We start from the raw sequence: 21,174 nt of genomic DNA, 5'->3' as shown, positions 1-21,174 counted from the left end.
GGGTAGAAACATTAGTTTGCATATTTACAATACATTATTTTTGTGGAAATACAGTGAAACCAGTCTGAACCCAAACCTGAATTAAGCAAAAACCTGTCTAAACCAGACACTTTTTTCAAGTCATATCAGTTTCATTGTATTTTAAACCTGGGTAAATTGAACACCTGGAACGTACAGACAAATTTTAGTCCAAATGGGGTTCAGTTTCACTGTACGTAATCTGTTTTATCTGGATATACATACAAATAAAATAAAACCTGAGTATGTTTTATTGTTTGTTTCAATTACATATAACTATATAAGATAATGATGGATGCAGTCATACATGTACTTCAACATGTACAGTGTACACTGTCTTAAAATAGATGTGCTAAAAATAGACTTAATAAGCTAAAACAGATATTTTGAATATATAAATTTTCAATTTGTGTAAGTGAACTACTGTATCAATAAAAAATTATTAAATCATATAATATTGGAATGTAAATAAAAGAAAAAAACAAATTAAAACACAATAAACCCTGGTTATATTTCAAGTAAATTAACTATTACATTTGACTTTTTCACCTATTTTGAACATGTTTGGCATCAACCCTTGTTTGACAGCACCAGAGATAAAATTCAAGCTGTAAAAATAATTTATACATCAAAGCGTCTTTATTTCCTTTAGGCTATTTTTGATGCACTCAATTTTGTCTTTGTTTATAACACTTGTTCAATTACTATATGATACATGTTTATATTTGTAACAATATGAGATGATTTTGGCTGCTTTATTTCGATGTAATTTTTTACAAGAATTACTGTTCTAAATAGTTTGTTGAAAATGTGAAAAAGAGGAAGTAATATCCTTCTGATAAATATGCCCCCATTAAAATCTTCTAAAAATATTCACTCATATATTTATAATGAGTAGATCTTTAAAATGTATGAATTTAATTTTCCACTCTGGATAGTAAAATTTACATTTGAACTTGCTTGACTAGGAATCAGTTACACCCATAAAACTTGTGAAAAAATAAAAAATATTTATGAAAATTGAATTACCACCAAATAAAAGTCGTGTTCATATTTTTATCAAATGCTTAGAATGGGAGAAATATAAATAACCAAAACAAAAATACTAGAATAAAAATTAATTTTTGAAAACAAAAGCAACCACTATAAATTTATCATAACTAATAAAATTAATGCTAAACTGTAATCTGCCATTTAAATATACTGTGAAAGTATTATTGTTCGTGGGGTACCAATTTCATGGTTTTTGTGGGTTTGGTAATTTTGATTCCAAATTTTGATGGAAATTTTCCAATGGTTTGTATGGTTGAGTTGTCAAACCCATAAATTCAAGAATCTATGAAATGATAATTTCCCTAAACCACGAAAATTGTTACGCACGAATAAAAGTACTTTCATAGTAAAATAATAAGAACAATATACTTCTAATTTTATATGTACTTAAATCATTTAGGAGTACTCTTAAGTTTCCTCCAACCATCTTGAAATATTATAGATTAATGTTTACAAAGCAATGTGCAATGTTTATCTATGTGTATACTTGAAATGCCTACAATATTGCACTTTATATTTAGAATATATAAAATGTACAAACTTGACAAAAATATGTTTATATAGTATAATTATGTACAAATTTGTAATTGAATACATGAATTAATAAATGCAAAACAATTATAAAATATTAACGACATAAATAGACAAAATAGCACTGAGCATCTGGTTGGCTTCTTAAAATCTGGCCCCTATACATGTATTTAAAACCTTAATAAAACAAAATAAAAAAAAATGTTTATTCATATTTATTATAATAATCCAGTGGACTTTTGTTGAATATTCAAGCCAATAAATGATAAAATCATTTATCTACAAATTTATATACTCTGATTTATGAAAGACAATATTCTACAGACAGGATTTACAGCAAGTCAAGTAGTTAACACAGGGGAATAGGCTTGGTCTTCTATCTATAAAATGCACTGATTATTCCTTAAGTAGTTAACTAGACAACTGACATAGAGATTTAAACTTCCTATCAAACTTAGATTAAATACTTATGAAATGATAGAGTTTAAACCTACTTGTTATTTATCCAGTTATCTACTTAAGATTAGGTAAGGATCATTGGATCAAGGTAAGACCAACTCTATTCCCTAAAATTAACTATATTACTCTCTATAACAAGATTCAACTTTGGCATCTATATCATCAATGAATGACACTTCAGGAGAAGACTGTTCTACCCTGTCTCATACAGAAAAAGCACCATGTTTTTGATTTATCTTTCTTTGTTATTATACAATACTTAACAAGGTATTAACAAATACTTCTGGTTTGACAAATTAAACAACAAAAGAAAGCCCTTTTACTTCATTTGCATAGAATGAGGTGTGTACCCTGTTAACTTACATAATTGGCATTAAATAAATTTAGACTTGTTTGAAAATAAACATGCCAAATGGCTACAAACTTCTAGGTAACTACATCTACCCATAGAAAATGGAAGAAAGGGAAAGTAAGGAAATAAACCAAGTTAATAAGAATTTTATGCATAAAAGATAATTTTGAATTGTCTCTTTACACTCTTAGGGTCATTTCTAAGTACATTTGTACATCTGAAGTGTTATATAACATTGTAATAGCTATACAAACAAACAAAAACTGAAAATATCATAAAAATGGGTCTTTGGCATGAAAACAGAACTCTCTTTAAATAATTTAACTGTTCAGTCCCCCTTTGAATTTCAACCTAAAACTGATTAGTACTACTATAGCATAAAAGGCATATAGAGACCCAAACCAATTTCCCTTTTTTAGAAGATACTAAAGGTTATATATGCACTGAAAGCAAGCAATAATTTTGACATACTTATTTCCAAATAACAAATATATCTGTGACTATATTCTACAGACTGAGCCATATAATACGAGGTAGTGTATTTGATTTCCACAGATACAATGAGCAAAATAGAAAACAACAGTCAACTTGATATGCTATCCTCTATAGATATTGTTGAACTTACAAACTTTTACAGCTTGCAAACAGAAAATTCAAAAGGTAAGAAACAAAAAAGCATGGTAATCTTTATAACAAAGAAAAACGTGTGAAAAATGAGGTATACAGTTGATATTAGCAGTCTGTGTCATCTTCATCTTGAACTGTTGTCATGGAAACTGACACTCTAACATTTTCTTTGTTTTCAATTTTTGTTACAGGTATTATGTTATTGTCACTATCCATAATAACTCCTGTAGTAGACATATTATTCAATAACTTTATGGACTCGGGAGAGGAACCTAGTCCATTGTCCTTCCCATTGGCAGTGTATGGCGGTGGAGGTGATGAACTCTGACTTGATGATTCTGTTAATGAATGTAATGACTGCAATGATTCAGAATAGTCTGATAAGTTTGCTAAATTTTCTCTCGCACGAAAGAAGTTTGATTTTTTCAATCCTTTTTGTTCCATTTCATTGATACTGTCATTTGATGAAATTATATCATCATGAAGACTGGATTCTGAATTAATTGTATCACTGTCATCAATCACACTGCGATCTCTCCAATCATTAACTGAGTCATTCTGGGGAATATCTGAAAATGATCCAGAACGTACAAGTCTTTTTCCTGACCAGTCAAGAGAAACATGGTCTCCTTCCTTTTTAACACTCCCTGTAAATGATCCAGTTCTAGACATCTGCATGATACGTTCATGTGACTCAGTAGTGATTCCATCATAACAGGACATTGTTCGAATTACTGACGTTGATTTTGATTCTACTGGTACATTACGTAAAGTCCCTGAAGTAATATCATCTCGAACTTCAAATGCAATGCCCCCTGTTGGCTTTGATGGCTGTTTTGATTTTTTGCTCATCTTAGATTCAATGTCATTTAATTCATTCATTGATATATCATAAGACATGCCACTTGTAGCCTCTTTGGTGTTCCTGTTTGGATAAGGAGTTGAAAACAAACTTGGGTTTGAAGATGTAACATTAAAGTCAACCTCAGAGTTATTTTGTAACTTTGATGCACTTATTTCACCATCAGAACTTGACAATGAGGAGCTGCTACTTGATGATTTTATAAGGGTTTCATCTTGTATGTTAACATTTGAGCTGATGTTTTTGCTAGCAGAGCTCTCTTGAAAAGCTTGCAGATTCTGAAGAAGCTGATCCCTCTTTGCATGCTCAGCTGTAATAGTTTCCTCCTCAATTACAGGTACATTATCTGGTGTTACAGGCCTTATAGTACTGAGTGTACTGTCCATGTCTGACAGACTATAGTCAACCAAAGTACGGCTGCCAATATCAGGTAATGAAGCAATGGTATCATTGTTAACTGAAGTGTTTACTTCACTAAAATCAATTTTATCACTAGTCAAAGTAACATTTCTATCATTAACAGCAGGTGTAATAATTTCTTCAGAAATCTCAGGTTGACATTCAGACATTTGAACAGACAACAATTCGGTAGACAAGTTGTCAGGAGGTGGGAAAGATTTACCTCTAGGACTACTAGCTGTGTCATTTGAGGAGACACTGCCTCCACTGGAACTCTTCTTTTTTTGACGTTCAGGTTTAACAGGAGGTAATCTTGGTTCTACAACTGTGGTGTCTAACTCTACAGAACCAACAGATACAGGAGTTTCAGTGAACGAGGTTTCAGCAGATGACAATGCAATGTTGCTGTTATTTGTATTATCTGTTGGGTCTTCATAGCTAAGTCTAAGCATGTCTAACTTGTCCTGTTCATTTAACTTATCAAATAATTGAGCAGCAAACTGTTTGGCATCTGTTTCATCAGTTTTCTTTTTATCAACCTGAACTGATGGAATATTTTTTGGCTCATTTTCAACAGTTACAACAGTCTCCTTAGAGGAGTCAAAAACTTCATCCTCACTTGTTTTCCATGAACCTTGTTTACTGCCATTTTCCTGAATGGTAGGAAATGCATCACCTTTGCCAGTAAATGCAGATGCTACTGAAAGTTTTTGTTGTTTTTCCTTTTTCTTTTCCTGTCTCATTTCACTGAAGCTTCGTTGTGGTATAACTGTGGAGTCCTTTCTGATTTTCTTCAATGTGTCCATTGATTGACTTCTATACAATGGATGACTCAATGTTGAAGGTGTTTCACTCACACGTCTATCTTTCCGGACATGTTTTTCCTTCTGCAGTGTAACTCTGACAGGATATGGTGAGGCATAGCTCAGAATAGTCAACGCATCCTCATACACCATGTTCTCAAAAGATATTGTCACACTCAAGATACGATCACCTACAAATATATATATATAAACAATAAAACTTCAGGTTATTTGTACTTATTTTTACAAATAATTGAAGTTTTATTGTTATAGTTTTTAGTTACCAGTAACTGGTTAAAAGTTCCAATGTCACAAACAACTTGTAGCCGCTGCAAAAAAAAAGTTGATGTGGAAAAGTCCCAAAACTCCTGTTAAATATGTCGAATCAAAATGGTGGAGCAATATGATCAAAATAAAGGTGTCATCCTGGTTTGCCCACTTTTAATATCAGGTATAATTAAACATAAGGAGTTATATTGTTTTAACAATTAAAGTTTGTTTCTGAAATGTACCTATATATTACAAGTAAAGAATTCTATAATTTATTATTGAATTAAGTGAAAAATAATGAAATAATAAATTTATTTATTAGAGTGTCATGCATTGATCTAACAATAGGTATATACATAGTCAATTACAGATATATACATAGACAATTGCACATTTTAACAACAAATCTTTCACAAACTGTAAACATTATGCTTAATTTTAACAACGAAATTTGTAAAACTTATACAATTTTGATAAAAAAAACTTACAAATCTGCAAAAATGTGTATGCTTTTGGTGAAATATCTTAAACATATCTTACAAAGTATGCTTAATTTTAAATAAAACTTGTACAATTTAGCTAAAATATCTCATGATTTTGGTGAAATATCTTTAACATGTTTAATAAAATATGCTTAATTTCAAATCAAACTGATACAATTTTTTTTTATTTTCTTTATTGTAACTATGTGATAATTACTTATTTCATATTTTTTAAATGAATTAATTAACAATCTGAAAAATAAAATTGTTCAGTATCCAAATTATAAGTGACATAATGTGAACAGTATCCAAGCTGGGATTTTTAAATTTCATCCCCCAAATCTGTGCCATTGAAGCAAGCCTTGCAAGTACGACGAGCAGCAGTCCCACCACTCATACCACAAAACCTAGTTGAAGACGTATGGCTCAACACACTCAAGACATCAGAGAAGCTGACAATGTACCTGACACAACATTATTCACCGAGCATGTTACAGAGTTTTGGGTTGAAGAATGTCATTTCTTATGGCACCACTACCAGACCGAGGGACCCCACACCATCAACCACCTGAAAGGCTGGCAGAACAAGATCAAGAAGAAAGTTCAGCATGCTCACCCAATCTATCTGTGGTCAAAATTTGGTGATAATATGTTGACCCATGTTGGAGTTATTGCCCTTTTTGGATATTTTTTGCTGTTTTTGATGTTATTACTTTCAAAAATCATCTTCTCAGAAACTACTATACAGAATTCAATGAGAGTTGGTGTATTTTTTTCAAGGGTATCCTTAACAAAATGACCATTTGGATTTTTGATTGGTTAAAAAAACATGGCTGCCATAAATAAAGATAGAACATAGGGGTCAGACAGCAGATTTTTGCATACATCTCCAAAACCATTAGATTTAGCCAAATTCTGACACGAGTAAAAGTATTCAGCATGATGAGATCTTTCTGTGGTCAAATTTTGGTGAAAATCTGTTGACACATGTTGGAGTTATTGCCCTTTTTGGTCGTTTTTTGCTGTTTTTGATGTTTTTACTTTCAAAAATCTTCTTCTCAAAAACTACTATATAGAATTCAATGAAAGTTGTAATTTTTGTTTTAAGGGTATCCTTAACAAAATGCCCATTTGGATTTTTGATCAGTTAAAAAAACATGGCCGCCGTTACTAAAATAAAACATAGGGGTCAGACAGCAGATTTTTGAATATATCTTCAAAACCATTAGATTTAGCTAAATTCTGACATGGGTAAAAGTATTCAGCATGATGAAATCTCTCTGTGGTCAAAGTTTAGTGAAAATCGGTTGACCCATATTGACCTTTTTCGGCATTTTTTGCTGTTTTTGATGTTATTACTGTCAAAAATCTTCTTCTCAAAAACTACTATACAGAATTCAATGAAAGATGTAATTTTTGTTTTTTAGGGTATCCTTAACAAAGTGACTGTTTGGATTGTTGATCGGTTGAAAAACATTGCCACCTTTACTAAAAATAGAACAAAGGGGTTGTACAGTAGTTTTTTGCATATATCTCCAAAACCGTTATGTTTGGCCAATATTTTTCAATTGCTAAAATATCCTTATGATAAGGCCTACAAAAGTTTCCAGGGATCAATGTTGTCAGACGACTCCATGTAAGGGTTATTGTCCTTGAGAGGTGAAAAATGACATTTTCTTTTAATAGTTTTAAGCCTATATCTTGAAAACTATGATAGAATGAAACTTTCAATTGCTGAAATGATTCTTATTGTAAGGCCTACAAAAGTCTTCATTGAGTCAAAATTGTCGGACAACTTCTTATAGAGTTATTGCCCTTGAAAGGCAAAAATTTAACCAGGTGAACGATTCAGGCTCCTGGGAGCCTTTTGTTTATATTTCATCCTAAAACCTTAAAAAAATGTGCTTGTTGTCCAAAGTATATCCCTAAATATAAAGGAACTTGATACAAATGTATTGAATGGCAACAAAAATTGCTAACAATGTAAGGCTGGTCTTTTATAAAGCCACAAAACAATCAATCAAATCAATGCGATGAAATTTGGATGACAATGTTATTCCAATATACCACTCACTCATTGAGTGGAGGTAAAATAATACATAGTTTATTCAGTTTAAATGTATGCTAAAAGTACTTTGATACATAACAAATAACAGTAAATCCTTGATTCTATCTTTGACAGTGCTGACATACACCAATGTGAATCTAGTTTCTAAATCTAAACAGTTTCTAATATTGTGATATTATAACACACAAATCTTTCATTTCTTGGTGACTAAAATGATGTTCTGTCTCTGAAACTGATGTGGCTATGGATTTAAACCATACCTTCACTTCAAATAGCTAAAATTATGCTAGCAAATATCTGGTAAGAAACTAGAGCTCCCAGGAGCCTGAATTGCTCACTTAGTTCAAATTTTGAACTTTAAAGGCAAAAACTCTAACAAGGAGTCATTCTACAACTTTGATGACCCATTGGACTTCAGTAGACATTATCATAAGAATATATTCATGAAATAAGTTACTTATTAAGATATCATAGTTTCCAAGATATTGGCCAAAAATTTCTATTTTTCACCTTTCAAGGGCAATAACTCTACCAGATTTTCCCCACAACTTTGACCCAAGAAGATTTCGATAGGCTTATCATAAAGATCATTATATCAAGTGAAAGTATTTTCTATCTATACACTCTGACAAGGAGTCATCTGACGACTTCAAACCAATGTACAGTAGTTTCAGAGATGAAGATGTTTGAATAAATTAATAACAACAATGACGGACAAAGACAGACATCAAGTGATGGAAATAGCCAGGTGAGCTAATAAAAAATAGAAAATAAAATTCTCCCACTCATCTGTATTTTTTGTAAATGTTGAATAAGAATCTGCCATTCAAGTTTACTTGGCCTAAGAAAGAATTTTCATGATAGAATGATTCAATCTGTTAATTCCATTGGCTGCTAGGTGACCTTTCTTTTTTTGTAATTAGAACGTTAGAAAGGGAGGTAACTCACCAACTTTAAAATGTCCTGACTCTACAGCTGGTCCTCTATTATGAACTTGACTGACAAAGATACCATCTCTCATACTTCCAGCTATGTTAAATCCTAAACCAATGAAATCTTGGCTTTGGAGCCATACACTTGTTACCTCTGGTTCCTATAAAATGTAGAGGTCACAAATCCTTAGGTAAAATGGTGGTTCTTAAAATAGCACGAAGTATGGACATTGTAGACAATTGATAAATATTAAACTTTAGGTCATTAAATAAAGGATAATAAAAGGTAATAAAATAATTACCAAACTGATTTTGTCCAGGCAATAGTCAAAGGAATACAGTAGAAAGTAAAGTCTGTATAACAAATTGCAATACAATTTCAAAAATAAGAAAATTGGAAAGAACCACAATGGTTCAGGCATTTCTGATGGAAATGGTTGAGAACATAGACTGTGTTTTATAGTGCATTATATATGAATAACTTAAGGTTAATTGATGTTGCAGACTGAAAATAATACTATTTATCCTGCAATTATGCTACTTTCTTCACAAGTATCAGGTGTCATTTATTTTAAAGTGGTATTCGTATAGTACCCCAATATCACTTTAAAGCTGTTCCCAAAACATGACCATAAATAGAATAAAATAAAATTAAAAAGAAATCTTTTTGTAGTAAAAAAAAACATTTTAAAGAAAGGGTGAAATTGCTGAGATTAGTAATTTTCAATGTTGCTTAATTTCAAAGCATTGATAAATTATGGAAAATAATCAAACAAAAAACAATATCCTATTAACCCTTTAGTAATTCTAAACTTTTGGTTCTTTGTATGTGTTATTTTGGTTATTTCATGTTCTATATACTTGTTTCAGACTTAACAGTTCCTACAACTTTAAGTGGTCTATGAAATGACATTTATTTTTCAAATAGAACAAAATTTCATCTGTTACCTTCAAATTTCATGTCAATAATAAATTGGACTACTGTCACATTCAAGTCAGTAATCAGTAAAGGAAAGTAACTCTAAATGGTATTTAAATTTTATTCAGAAAATGTATGTCAAAAATTTGTTTAGATTCACACCTGTGAACCAATCCATCCTTTCCTCTGAATATTGGAAAGCATTGTCTTTTTTATTTAAAGACATTATATCCTTCATAATGAAGAAGTAAATACCTTGTATCTCACATACAAATAAATAATATATTGATGTACATTAATAACACTTGCTGCATTTCCCAGGCTTCAATTACATACTGGCATAACAAAGTTCATTTCAGTTAGAAAAAAAAATGCCAGAAAATTGAATAAGCTGAAATAAAACCCATATAAGTGCATGCCTGATAACAAAAATCTTGAGTTGTGATTTTACTACAGGTAACATATTGACAAAGAAACTTGATCTGTTTAATATTGGCTAGGTGTGTATCACCATCAGATAGGGTAGCTAGCTAATAATGTATTGATCATGACATGATATGTTAACAACATGAACTTTTGGATACCTCATGATTAAATATGGAAATCAGATGGCATTAACAACAAAAAGAAACATTTCCATTCCAAACATTCATCTTTCGTACTGATATAGGAAAATAGAAAACAAAAATTACCTACAATTTATTAAAATGAACATTATTTGCAAGGTGCATTTAAATTTCATGAACTAATCGGCCACATGTATCAACAAAGAAAGATAGAAAGTATTCACAATCTCATGTACATGTATCAACAAAGAAAGATAGAAAGCATTCACAATCACATGTATCAATAAACCAACAAAGAAAGTCTTCAGGATCACATGTATCAATACACCGACACAGAAAGCCTTCAAGATCACATGTATAAATAAACCAACACAGAAAGTCCTTCAAGATCACATGTATCAATAAACCAACACAGAAAGCCTTCAGGATCACATGTATCAATAAACTGACACAGAAAGTCCTTCAAGATCACATGTATCAATAAACCAACACAGAAAGCCTTCAGGATCACATGCATCAATAAACAAACACATGTATCAATAAACCAACACAGAAAGCCTTCAGAATCACATGCATCAATAAACAAACACATGTATCAATAAACTGACACAGAAAGTCCTTCAAGATCACATGTATCAATAAACCAACACAGAAATCCTTCAGGATCACATGTATCAATAAACTGACACTGAAATCCTTCAAGATCACATGTATCAATAAACCGACACAGAAAGCCTTCAGGATCACAAGTATCAATAAACCAACACATGTATCAATAAACCAACACAGAAAGCCTTCAGGATCACATGTATCAATAAACCAACACGTGTATCAATAAACTGACACAGAAAGTCCTTCAGGATCACATGTATCAATAAACTGACACAGAAAGCCTTCAAGATCACATGTATCAATAAACTGACACAGAAAGCCTTCAGGATCACATGTATCAATAAACTGATACAGAAAGTCCTTCAAGATCACATGTATAAATAAACTGACACAAAAAGCCTTCAGGATCACATGTATCAATAAACTGACGCAAAAAGCCTTAAGGGTCACATGTATCAATAAACTGACACAGAAAATCCTTCAAGATCACATGTATCAATAAACTGACACAGAAAGCCTTCAAGATCACATGTATCAATAAACCGACACAGAAAGCCTTCAGGATCACATGTATCAATAAACCAAAACTTGTATAAATAAACTGACACAGAAAGCCTTCAGGATCACATGTATCAATAAACTGACACAAAAAGCCTTAAGGATCACATGTATCAATAAACTGACACAGAAAGTCCTTCAAGATCACATGTATCAATAAACCAACACAGAAAGCCTTCGGGATCACATGCATCAATAAACAAACACATGTATCAATAAACCAACACAGAAAGCCTTCAGGATCACATGCATCAATAAACAAACACATGTATCAATAAACTGACACAGAAAGTCCTTCAAGATCACACGTATCAATAAACCGACACAGAAAGCCTTCAGAATCACATGTATCAATAAACTGACACAGAAAGCCTTAAGGATCACATGTATCAATAAACTGGCACAGAAAGTCCTTCAAGATCACATGTATCAATAAACTGACACAGAAAGCCTTCAAGATCACATGTATCAATAAACCGACACAGAAAGCCTTCAGGATCACATGTATCAATAAACCGACACAGAAAGCCTTCAGGATCACATGTATCAATAAACCAACACTTGTATCAATAAACTGACACAGAAAGCCTTCAGGATCACATGTATCAATAAACTGACACGGAAATCCTTCAAGATCACATGTATCAATAAACTGACACAGAAAGTCCTTCAAGATCACATGTATCAATAAACCAACACAGAACAACGCCTGAAGAATCATATGAATTAAACAAAACAACAGACTTCATGACCACATGGAACTGAACTGTATGGAAAAAACACCCTAAGTTCACTGTGTCTATAGTTAATGATTTTTACACCTATCCCTTCTGGAATTTACTTACATGGAAGGCTTAAACCAAATTCATAGTAGAAAGGCAAAGGTTTCAAACATTACTAATTTGTTCTTATTTTGAGTTATGTTTAACTTTCATACTAGCCCTCTCACAAAAAATTTCCATAGAATTTGCAAAACCAAATTTAACTACCTGTACTAGTATACATTTTGTTAATCAAGCTGAGAAGATTTAGTAGGTCTCTCTTGGACTTGTAAAGACCCATGAAACTAATTCAAAAGCAGCTGTCCACACTGTAGTTGAATTTAACAACCTACTCTACTTGAAATAAAGCTAAGATGCATAAAGGTTGAATAACTTTAAAGTAAACAGGTCTATTCCAATTTCTCATAGAATAAAGACTCTATGTGGGGGCCTAATTGTTCAACCAAATATTTCCCTCTGAATCAAAACAAACTTATGTATAAAATATTTGTGACCCATTGGGCTTTATTTTCATTTTATGTAGTGTAAGTTGCAGGATAAGTAGGTCCTTTCAGAAAAGATTTAAAAATTTGAGCCTATTATACAGAATTATATGCCATGGGCCAAACAAATACTCTCTATTGAAAAGATGAACATCTATAAAACCACCTTTACCTGTGCTCTATGTATGATGCTTAAAGCAAAGATTATTTAAATTAAAAATATACCTATCTCACTGCAAATTTAACTTAATGCCAAAGTTTTATGTTTTATAGTTGCGTGGCTTTTAAAGAGGATACAGACAGACTTAGGATCTCAATGAACAAGAAAATCGAATTATAAAGCATTCTCCTCTTGCTGGTCTACATTTTTAAGTTTTTAAAGGACTAGTTCAACTTGGTCTATTAATTATAGTCTATCAATGAGTTAATGATTTACACTACATGTACATGTATACATACAGATATCTGTTACTTACTCAACCTGTAAAATACAGTGACTTGGTGCACTGTTTAGTAAACACATAATATTACAACTGTATTATCAGGGCATTTTTTGTAAGCACTTACTGGTAGTTAATGTTTGAAAACAGACTGACCTCAGGCTATTAAGGTGTATATTTTCTTACCAACAAAAAAATTTGAATTTACACTAAAAAAGTTGGTATGGACCATGGACCAGTGGTACTGTGACATACATTTTTCCTATGTAATTTACACATAACTTGCTTAATGTCTGTGTACCACTGCATTACGATAGTGGAACATAATGCATCTTAACATTTGTTTACAAAAAAATCTCAAGGAGTTTAAAAATGTACCAACAGTCTATTGTGAATATTAAATTCCCTAATCCAGTAAGACATTTGAGAAGGGAAAAGTATTTCTAATAATCTTCAAAATAATTTAAATAATTTTGCATGCCTCTGTTTTTGTATCTGTCAATATCAAATAACAAACATAAATGGAAAAACCTTAGAGATCATATTCACATACCAAAAGGACCCTAATATTGGATAATCAGATCCAGAAAGTGACCCTTTTCAAGGAATTTCTGAATGCCATCATATTCAATAATCAGCTCTAGAAAGTGATTCTTCTCAAGGGATTTCTGAATGTCATCATATTTGATGGTCTGCTCCAGAAAATAATTCTTTTCAAGGAATTTTTTAATGACATTATGTTTGATAATCAGCTCCAGAAAGTGATCTTTCTCAGGGGATTTCTGAATAAAATCATATTCAATAATCAGCTCCAGAAAGTGGTCCTTCTCAGGGGATTCTGAATGCTATCATATTGGATAATAAGCCCCAGAAAGGGATTCTCCACATTGGATTTCTGAATGCCCTTATAATGATAATCAGTCCCAGAAATTGATTTCTGAATGCCCCATATCAGAAAATCAGCCCAAGAAATTTGACCTTATCAAGGAACTTAACGCCATAATACTGGACAATCAGCACCAAGAAGTGGTCATTCCAAGGGATTTCTAAATGCTTTAACACTGGATAATCAGTCCCAGAAAGTGGTCCTTCTTAAGGGATTTCTGAATTCCATCATATTGGATAATCAGCCCCAGAAAGTGGTTTCTGAGTGCCCTCATATGGGATAATTAGCCCCAGAAAATTTTCCTTCTCTAAATGCCCTAATACTGAATAATTAACATCAGAATGCCATCATTTTGGAAAATCAGCCCCAGAAAGTATTCATTCTAAAAGCATTTCTAAATGCCCTAATATTGGATAATCAGCCTGAGAAAGTAGTCCTTCTAAAGGGATTTCTCAATGCCATATTACTTTATAATAAGAAAGTGATCCTTCTCAAAAGATTTCTGTGTATTAAAGCATTTTTCATGGTTCCTACCACTACATTCAAGTTAACAGGACATATAACTAACATTGAAGGCACTATACATTCAGGAGGAAGGCATAATTTATGATTTTGATATAAAATCATCTCTTGACAAACATAACCTTCTAAAATCATACCTATCCAAGTTCAGATAGTTTCCAAAAGTGAAGAAAATCTCATAAAAATGAATTGTTATCAGGGCAATAACACAGTGATAACAGGAAACATAATAGCCATTGTTGTAACAGTCAGAAAACATTATAGCCATTGTTGTAACAGTCAGAAAACATAATAACCATTGTTGTAATAGTCAGAAAACATTATAACCATTGTTGTTTGGGGTATAATAAGCTATTGAGGTAAATCTTCTTTAGTTGTATTTCATACATTTTCTCTTTTCACTGATTAAAAAATTAAGTAATCAGTTATTAAATTATCAGGAGGTGAATTTAAGAAATGTTTCCATTAGCTAAATCTAGCAAGTACTGAAAATTTACTCTCACTAAATCTAAGATTCTTGGGTCATTTCTGAACTGAACCTATGATATATATAGAACTTCTCAAGCAAGTTTTAACCAGTGAAAATAATTACAACTAGCAAAATTGAATATGACTTTGCATTTAGCAAGTATATCCCCTTAAATTTGATCACTGATTATACAAGCTGTATAAATAAGATAGTAGTCAGACAGGAAAGGTAGAGTGCTGTCATACCTGGTTCCCACATTTTTTCAGATTTGGACAAGTTCTACAATTTGATTTTAAAACCTCATCATTAAGCAACATTAACAGGAAAAATAGTAGTATTTAATTCCCTGCATTAGTTTGACCAATCGTGTACCCTATTCAGATGAAAGGAAGTAGAACTTTGAAAGGACAGATTGGTGTACTGACAAAATTTGTAATGATGATTTTTCTCTCTCAGATTCTTAAAGGATAAAAGTTTATTTTTTATCCTTCAAAATGCATAGTTTAAGAAATTTTAAAAAGACTGCACATTACAAATGAGTGCGGAACCAAAAAAATGCAAAACTTCTGGTAGCTTCAAACCTTTGATGGTAGAAAGGATGGTCAACCTCTATTCCCATGGTGATTTTTCGATCTCTGAATGAAAGTACTACAACAAAAATGAATTTTAAGTCCTAGTTACTGAAAAACTTGAAAAAGTTAATATTGTCACCTATGGGAAAATGAATACTACTGTTTTTCCTACATGTACCCCTTCTAAAAATGGTTTCTACATGGTGAATATGAAAATAGTTTAAATGAAAATTATCAATAAAATAATTCTCCACCACACCAAATGATTGGAATTTTGACTATTTACTCCATAGTGAACAGTCAATAATTTTACTCAAACCCTAAATTCTAATTATCCATTCCAATGATTTAGAATATCAATGACTTAACAAATGTCCTTTTGGTCAGAAATGTTCTTGTTGCCTACCCCCCCTTAAACGACAAAATAATAGGGTAATATATTCTCATGAAATTAAGTGTTTAAACTAAAAATTTGTAAAAACAAATTGATAGGTTATAGCATTTCAATGAGAGAATTTTTCAATGTATATGCTCTATTTGTCATGTCCCGTCTGCCCTCAGGGAAAATTACGAGATGTTATCACAAACATAATTTTGGGTTCATTCATGGATAATGTTTTCAGGCGACAAGGGACGTTCATTAAATACACCCCTTTACACCAGAACATATCAGGATACAATAACAATTAAAATTGGTAATCAAGTATGAACATACCAACCTTCTACACATATAAACTTTTAAAAAAATTAATTTTTATTTGAATAGCATCCCTTTTTGTAGTTAAAAAGATTTTGAAATTTTTTTCTATTATCTTTATCAAGTTTAAAATATAACTACTTACATACTTCTCAGAGGAGTCATACTTCATTTTTTTTTTTTACTAATAGGTGAAAATTCAATAGAGTAAAAAAATACAAGTTAATTATTGTATTTAAATAAAGTTGTTGTGGATTGTGGAGCAGCTAAAATATTGCAATAAAGATGAACAAAATAAACTTGTAATAAATTGTGTAAAAATTGTCCAGAAGGGAAACTTTCTCAATGGCTTTTAGAGGAAATATCACTGTGGTGTTGTGTCTTCCCTTAATATTTATTTGTTAATTGTAAGCATTATGGTAATTAACGCACACTTTTAACCACATACGAAATTAGCAAGGGAAACAAATGGTCACCATGCTGATTTTGTAAACTACTTGGAAACCGATTTTTTTCAACTTTTCTCAGTTTTAATAAAAATCATCTTGAATTACGATATAAGATTACTTGTTCTGGAGAAGGATTAAGCCAGGCCTTGGCTGGACTTTGTCTATACCACCCATGAATACCACATTTGAGATCCAGTAAAATTATTAACAACTTATGTTCTTTAGTCAACAATATCCTTATCATAATAAAATTGTTGGCAAAGCAAAAGGAAAATATTAATCAACCCATCTTGACCAAAAACAAACTTCAAATCCACCAGAATAGAATCTCTCTCAATACGATTACCCATGATGCTTCATCAGAGAACATCAATGATTCTGTTTGATTCCTTCACTAATCGTATTACTGACAAAAACAACATAAAAACTGAACTGAAATCAATCAAAACAGTGGAAGAAATTAATCACAGAATCAATAGGTTACCAACTTACAAGTGATCAATGACTTTTCTCAAATAAAAATATTATCAAAAATAAAAATTAGGTAAAAAGTAATCAAAAGAATCGAGATTTTAAATGAAATCAAAAGAATATATTCCAAAGACAAAGACTAAACAAAGAAAACAGACACAACAAATAATATGAAATAACCAAAATAACCACAAAGAAACAAAAGTAAATAAGCAACCCAGACTCCACAAAAAAAAAGGGAGCATAGACCAGGTGCAGTGATAGGGTAATTCCTCTGCTTGTTGAGTATCCCTGTACAAGAGATAAAAGACTCCCCCAATTTTTTTAATCAGGAATAAAAATAATATAAATGAATACATATGTAAAAACTTAACTTATGACAAAACAGATGTTAAGTTGATTGTAAACTAACATAAAGAGCATACTGCCTTTTGGCTTCACATTTATCTATGTATATAAAGACATGTATAATGAAAATAAGCTTTCATTGTCTCATTACTGTTTGTCTAATTACGGAGAGAGAAAACACACCAGCATATAAATTGCTTTATGTGGCTATTTCCTGTTAGTATTTATCTTTTTGTCAGGGAGACGCCAAAACATTACATAAAATCATGGTCTAAAAATTAGGAAGACAAATTTAAATGATGTGATAATGTTAAAAATAACTTATTTTGAGTACCACTTTCAAAAATGTACTGTAAATTGTGACACTGATAAGCACACAACTGTAAGTAAAATCTTTTGGAACATCATACTGAGCAGTAGACTTTTAGATGTCATAATACATTCTAAAATAAACTTACCACACCAAAGAATGTATCATCAAATGAACCAACAGATCCATTTCTCTGTATCCCTGGAGGTAGATCTGAGGTAGGTAACAATGACCATGTTTGGTAAGGAGGTCCTTGCACAGAACCTGACTTTGGTAACTAAAATAATAAAAATCAGGTCAGAATTAGTTACCAGTAGTAATGGCTGTGAAAATATAAATAACAATATCCAAGGACAGACACATAAGATCTCCCCTTCTTGGTTTGAAGTGGACAAAAAAATGATTTTTATTTTTGACAATGGCTTTAACAAAACCACCAACATTTGATTCAGAATTTAGTGCTCTAAATGTTTGACTATATTTTGTACCTAGATGCCTGGTAGAGAGCATGTAGCCACAAGTCGGTCTGAACATTTTCTACAGGTTTTTAATTAATATGACAAAATGCAGTTAAAGTGAACATCTATTTGAATAATACTATCTCCATTTACAGAGTTTAAGCCATGGGTATGAAAATAAACATCAAGTTTAGAGAACATTTAAAAAGTATTCAATAATATTACATAACTTACAAATCAGATTACCTGATTAAGGAAAATGTTTTGTTTTGCATAAAAATGCTTCTTCAGCTAAAGTTTAAACAGTTTTACATTTGTTACCATGAATTTCTTGTCTTTTGATTTCAGCTACAGATTTATTAATAACCATTATTTATTTACTGGTAAAATTATCTATAAACTAAACATAAATAAGACCAATAAAATGTTTATCATCAAATATAAAATTTAGTGAAAATCTTTCCTCAAATAATAATAAAACATAAATAGTATAATGTTCAAACAAGAAAAAGATTGGGACACAAAAATGCTATCAGAGTACCAAATTATTGTAAAATGTATAGTAAAATCTATATATCAAGGTTCCTTTAATGTTATACATTATTTATAAGGTGTTAAAGAATTACAACGAATGTCAGATCCTGTGTGGCAATATCACAAGCATTTGTCATAATCTGTTTCATTTTGTATAATACTCTTTAACTCAAAGTTAAAATGACAACAATGCACAGGTGGTAGTTGGGTAGTAATTTGTATAGTTATATGTAATAATATCAACACAAATGTAAAATATATTTCAAAGACACAACCTTCTTCATTAGTTGCAAACAAAAAATGTCAAATAGATACAAAAAGAAAACAAAACAACATAACCTTTATTTTATAAAGTTCCAGATCAGACATTTTTTAAATCTATCTATGAATGGCGTTCCTAACCATGGATACATGGTTGTGGTACCAGTATCATATTGCATATCCCTGAGCGGGTGTACATCAAAACATGGATGCTATAAAAATACAGTGCATTTTCTTTTTGCCTCTCTATAAACTAATGTTTTGTCAAAAGATATGAACAATAACTTATAAAATAGAGCAAACATCATACTTAAGATGAAGAACTTTTTTAAAAGAAAATCTAACATAATATCATAAAAATGTTCCACTGAAAAGGTTGGTTTGGTGAGTGCAAAACGAAAGTGAAAGTAGGGAAAATGGCTATTTATAGTTCAAGACTACTTTTCTGTCCGATCTTCCTGGACTCACCCTATTTTCTTTGCGGGAAATTATTTTTGCACATGTCCTTAGAAATGCTACATAAGTGAAAGTTTTATTGAATCAATTTACATATTTTTTAAAAAATCCTAAAAATATGCACTTCACTATAGAAGTCTTTGGGAAAATTAATACGATACTCAGACCTTGTGATGTTTTGGTTTTTTTTAGTATTCGTTTGCATTTGTCAACTTGTAACTGTCAAGCCCATGAAATATACTGCAAATTTGTGCAGTTTTTTTCCCTCAATGAAGAGAAATGTATTTGAATTTATCGATATGTAATAATTTAAGATGTTCTTTACTGACCAATGCATCTGATAAAATAACTCAATAACTAAAATTTTTTTCTGGTTTTAATTACAATATAGACAATAATATTGCTATTACTCAAAAACCCAAAATTGACTCAATATATCTATATATTTTGGTTTTTTTTAGTACCTGTTATTGATAGTGCAGGTAACTCTTGAAAGTTGAGGCTGGTATATAATTCATAAAATCATTTTTATCTTCAAGGGCAAGCTTGTCAATTCAAAAGTATGGCATTATTTTGCCTCCATTGCACTATGACCATGACATATAAATTAAATAATGGGTATTTTTCTGAAGCTTTGAGTTAATAATTGTATGCCTAAGAATATCTGTTTAATAAATCTTCAGTGTTGCACCCTCTCTATTTTTTCATGCCCCAGTACCTGGTAATGATAACATAACTTTCACCTCCATCATAACATATTGAAAAGCAGAGGATGGTTACCCAACCGGTGCACCTGGTCCATGCTCCCAGTTTTTAGTGGAGTCCGATTTGCTCATTTGATTTTGTTACTTTGTATGTATGATTTTAGTTACTTTATGTTCTTTGTTGTGTCTGTTTTCCATGTCTGGTCTTTGTCCCTGGATTACATTATTTTGATTACTGCTATAATCTTGGTTCCCTTGATTACTCTTGCATTTATTCTTATTACAACAATCAATCAGAAGTAATAAAACATTCATTCATAATTTGTTGTGTACTTTAAGGACAAATTCATAAGATACAAGTGATTGTGAATTTTTTGATCAATCTAAGTACAAAATGCTGTCAATTTGAAAGAAATTGACCTAAATTGGGTAAAAAAAATTTTTGGGAGGTGGAAAAATTGGGTTGGGGGGATGAGAATCTATTATATTTTATTTTGATCAAACTTTTTACTGATTGGTTTATAAGAGTTTCAATTAGTATAATCACAAGAAGAATTATATCTGACATTCCTAATTCATTACTAACAACCAACCAAAACACATCCAGGGGATGATCCCTTAAGACAACAATTCCCTGATACTTTTACTTAACAAAAGTTAAATTCCAAGAAAACTGCTAATGCAACATAAAAACCCACATAATATTGTAGATTTGTTTTTCAAGAATGCATTTCAGGAAATTGTTTCCCCAAAAAATAAAATACATGATAGAATGATAATGAAACATACTTGTGGTTTTCCATTGTTAAGGGACTTTCTATC

General features: G+C 31.3%; 1 protein-coding gene across 2 annotated transcripts in view; it reads right to left on the bottom strand.

Moving 5' to 3' along the window:
- Positions 1–251: 251 nt before the first annotated feature.
- Positions 252–21,174, bottom strand: part of LOC148626322 (uncharacterized) — a 38,081-nt gene continuing 17,158 nt past the window's right edge. For both annotated transcript variants that reach the window (XM_088570202.1, XM_088570203.1), the window contains exons 4-6: positions 18,088–18,216; positions 8,873–9,017; positions 252–5,295 (exon numbers count right to left, since the gene is read on the bottom strand). In XM_088570202.1, the coding sequence (XP_088426328.1) occupies positions 3,146–5,295; positions 8,873–9,017; positions 18,088–18,216 (2,424 nt within the window). In that variant the 3' untranslated portion in view covers positions 252–3,145. The remainder of the gene's footprint in view (positions 5,296–8,872; positions 9,018–18,087; positions 18,217–21,174) is intronic.

This window comes from Perna viridis, chromosome 2, assembly GCF_037379345.1.
Source record: "Perna viridis isolate PV_CMFRI_1.1 ecotype Kerala chromosome 2, ASM3737934v1, whole genome shotgun sequence".
Lineage (NCBI taxonomy): Eukaryota > Metazoa > Mollusca > Bivalvia > Mytilida > Mytilidae > Perna > Perna viridis.
Note: the sequence above shows the minus strand (reverse complement) of the source record. Positions and strands in the feature narration are given on the sequence as shown.